The 2896-nt window shown below is 47.1% G+C and overlaps 1 protein-coding gene across 1 annotated transcript; it reads right to left on the bottom strand.

The window, feature by feature from the left end:
• Positions 1 to 924: 924 nt before the first annotated feature.
• LOC135385376 (very low-density lipoprotein receptor-like) lies at positions 925 to 2489 on the bottom strand. Its single transcript, XM_064614661.1, has 3 exons — positions 2382 to 2489; positions 1157 to 2261; positions 925 to 1036 (listed from the first exon to the last, which is right to left on the bottom strand). The coding sequence occupies exons 1-2, from the start codon at positions 2430 to 2432 to the stop codon at positions 1158 to 1160; spliced, it is 1155 nt and encodes a 384-aa protein (XP_064470731.1). The 5' UTR covers positions 2433 to 2489; the 3' UTR covers positions 925 to 1036; position 1157.
• Between the last annotated feature and the right edge of the window lie 407 nt (positions 2490 to 2896).

The following is a 2896-nucleotide window of genomic DNA, read 5'->3' as shown; positions in this document are numbered from 1 at the left end:
GCAGCAACGATAGACGCTGGGTTTAAAGTTACCCACCGCCACCACCATGGTTTGACAGAGACCCCATGGTTTGGCGACAAACGCGGGACCCTTCCTCATCATCCTAGTAGCCGAGATTATAGCCCTACATGGCCTCGGGCCGAGCCGGGCCTCTTGATGAGTGTTATTTTTCCGAGAGTCTGGCTCGGCCGGGTCACGCAGCTAATTCCACACAATGGAGGACTATTAGTTCATGCCATCACGTGCTTGCGTCATTCATGTGCATATATTTGCAAAAACAAGCAGAGGACACTGCGATACGCATATGATTCGATCCTCTAGAACCTTGTCCAAACCACTTCACATTGTTCCTGGCTCCTCACATATTTCCCAATCACGTTCGGAAAGCTTGGTAAGACGGGTAGGGATTGGGTGAATGAGTTTTTCGACAACATCCTCTATATGCACAAAAACTTGTAGTGTAAGATAACGCGCTTGCCCGAGCGCGTTCAAGATTTCATTTGGCCTCGTGCTGTTGCGGTACTAAACCACCAGTTCTTGCATGTCTGTGACTTTGTCTTCTCTTCTTACAAATTTAATTATTAGTTATAACTTTACTTATAAATTACGCTAATTACGCTAATTTTGCTGATGAATTTGTTTGACAAGCGCTAGAAATCTCTAATTCACTGCTGGAAATGCTAGGCCGGGCCCCATTCTTGAGTCACCGGGAAGTGCCAGGCCTTACTCACTGAGCCACCGCGCTCTCCTGGGCCGGACGACGAGGAAGAGGAAGGCTCGCGCCGTGTCGCTCCTGGAAAAGTCTGCCCGTGCAGAGCTCTAGCCGAAACACCTGCCGTAGTGTAACAGTATAGCCACGGTGCCAAATTTCTATTACACCCCTTGCTGTAAACGTTGGAATGCAGGGTCTCATAAACGCAAATATCCTGTTTTTAATATTTATTCAGCAGAGCATGGGGTTATTTGGGTACATAAAGTCCCAGCGATAGCGTGTTCGCTAATGAGCCATATAAAGTCCTGCGGGAAACTGATGTTTCTGCAAAACAGAAAGTACAGTTCAGCTATTACAACAGCACTGGGTCTAACATGTGGATGCGGCAAAACCAATTCACAAACAGAACATTGGAAATTACAGCAGAAATCAGTTTGTTATTACCTTAATGCGTGCAATTTGTTTCATCAGAGTTGTCGCCGCAGTCATCATCTCCGTCGCAGACGTACGCGCTGTTCACGCACTTGTTGTTGTTGCACTTGTAGCCCTCGCATTCGTAGTTTTCGCAGTCCTGTTCGTCGGAACCATCTGGACAATCTACGTCGAGGTTACACACGTCGGACCTTGCCAAACATTTCTTTCTTGGTAGACATAGGAATTGGTCTTCGGTACATTCGGGCACGGGACAGCCTTCTTCATCAGAGTCATCGCCGCAATCATCGTCTCCATCGCATTTGAACGCTTCCTTGATACACTTGTGGTTAGCACATTTGAACCTTTCTTCGCCGCATTCGTACTCTTCGCAGTTTAGCTCGTCAGAACCATCACGACAGTCCTTCCTTGCATCGCAGATATCCGTTGCGTCAAGACACCTAAACCTAGGCGCACAGAGTTGACGGCTGTCTTCACACTCGGGCAGAATGCAGTCGGCTTCGTCAGACCCGTCTTTACAGTCATCGTCACCATCACACTTGTAGTTTTTGTTGATGCACTTGTTGTTAGCGCACTTGAATCTCGACTCTCCACAATCGTATTCCTCGCAATTTTGTTCATCTGAGCCATCGGGGCAGTCGTTGTCTGTATTGCAGATATCCGCTTCCCGAAGACACTTCTTCATGGGTTCGCAGAGCAACTTTGGGTCATCACATTCCGGAACAGGGCAATTCTCTTCGTCTGAACCGTCTCTGCAGTCGTCGTCGCCATCACATTTAAAGTTGCCGTTAATGCACTTGAAGTTGTTGCATTTGAAGCCGTCGCAAGGACGAGTTTCGCAGTCGGCTTCGTCGGACCCATCGGGACAGTCAGCGTCCAAGTCGCAGACGAACCTTTTGGTCAAACATCTGTTCAATGGCTTGCACAAAAACGTGTCCTCATCGCAGTCAGGTACGGGACAATCCTTAAGTTCATCTTCGCCATCAGAGCAATCACCGTCGCCGTCACATTTCCACTCTTCAGGAATGCACTTACCGTTGTCACAAAGGAATCCTGAGCAACTTTCGCAGTTCTGCCCGGAAGTGCCATCCGGACATCCAGCCTCTACGCTATAAACCTGTGTTGAGGCATGAAAGTTGATTAAATAGATATCAAAACTGTAATTCTTTCTACATATCGTAATCATGGTTGCAGTAATCAATCCCTAATGGTCATGTACAAAATTTCACACACATACCGTTAGCAGCGAGGCTGCAACGAGGACAAGTACCCAACCGAACGTTTGCATCTTCAAGAGGCCTTAACCAAGTGACTGAATGCGCTATTGCTAGGGCCTGCACTACACGGGATGCCAGTCGCTAAACATTACGCGTAATTGGAGCTGTGATAAAAACTTTAAGCGGATGTGTGCGCTGATAGCGGTGTATGTTACAGTCACAGCTTGCTACTGGGACCGAAAACTCAAGGGAAAAGAATACAAGGAGGATGGAGATTTGTAACAGGCTCATGCGCTCATTCGCGTTCAGTTTACAACCTTTCTCTGTTTCCACTATCTCTGATAAAATCTTGTCTACATTATATGACTACAAATGTACAGGGTTATGCTAGGTACGGTACAGTATTTGTTCCGCTTCGATCCGCTAGCACCGGAGAGACAAAAAATTTCGACAATGATATTCAAAGCAACACAAAGTGTAGGAATAACGCTGGTGCATCGTTTGATACGTTGGCCAATGTTGGCAATGTCGTTGC

The sequence above is a fragment of the Ornithodoros turicata genome, chromosome 2 (genome assembly GCF_037126465.1).
Source record: "Ornithodoros turicata isolate Travis chromosome 2, ASM3712646v1, whole genome shotgun sequence".
Classification (NCBI taxonomy): Eukaryota; Metazoa; Arthropoda; class Arachnida; order Ixodida; family Argasidae; genus Ornithodoros; species Ornithodoros turicata.
The sequence above is the reverse complement of the archived record's forward strand: the minus strand, read 5'-3'. Positions and strand labels throughout refer to the sequence as shown.

Bases quoted from the DNA above. Each gene is read 5' to 3' on its own strand.
- LOC135385376 (XM_064614661.1), bottom strand. From the start codon at position 2,432: ATGCAAACGTTCGGTTGGGTACTTGTCCTCGTTGCAGCCTCGCTGCTA. The intron at 2,262-2,381 runs GTATGTGTGTGA...GCCTCAACACAG, and splicing joins TTGCAGCCTCGCTGCTAACG to GTTTATAGCGTAGAGGCTGG.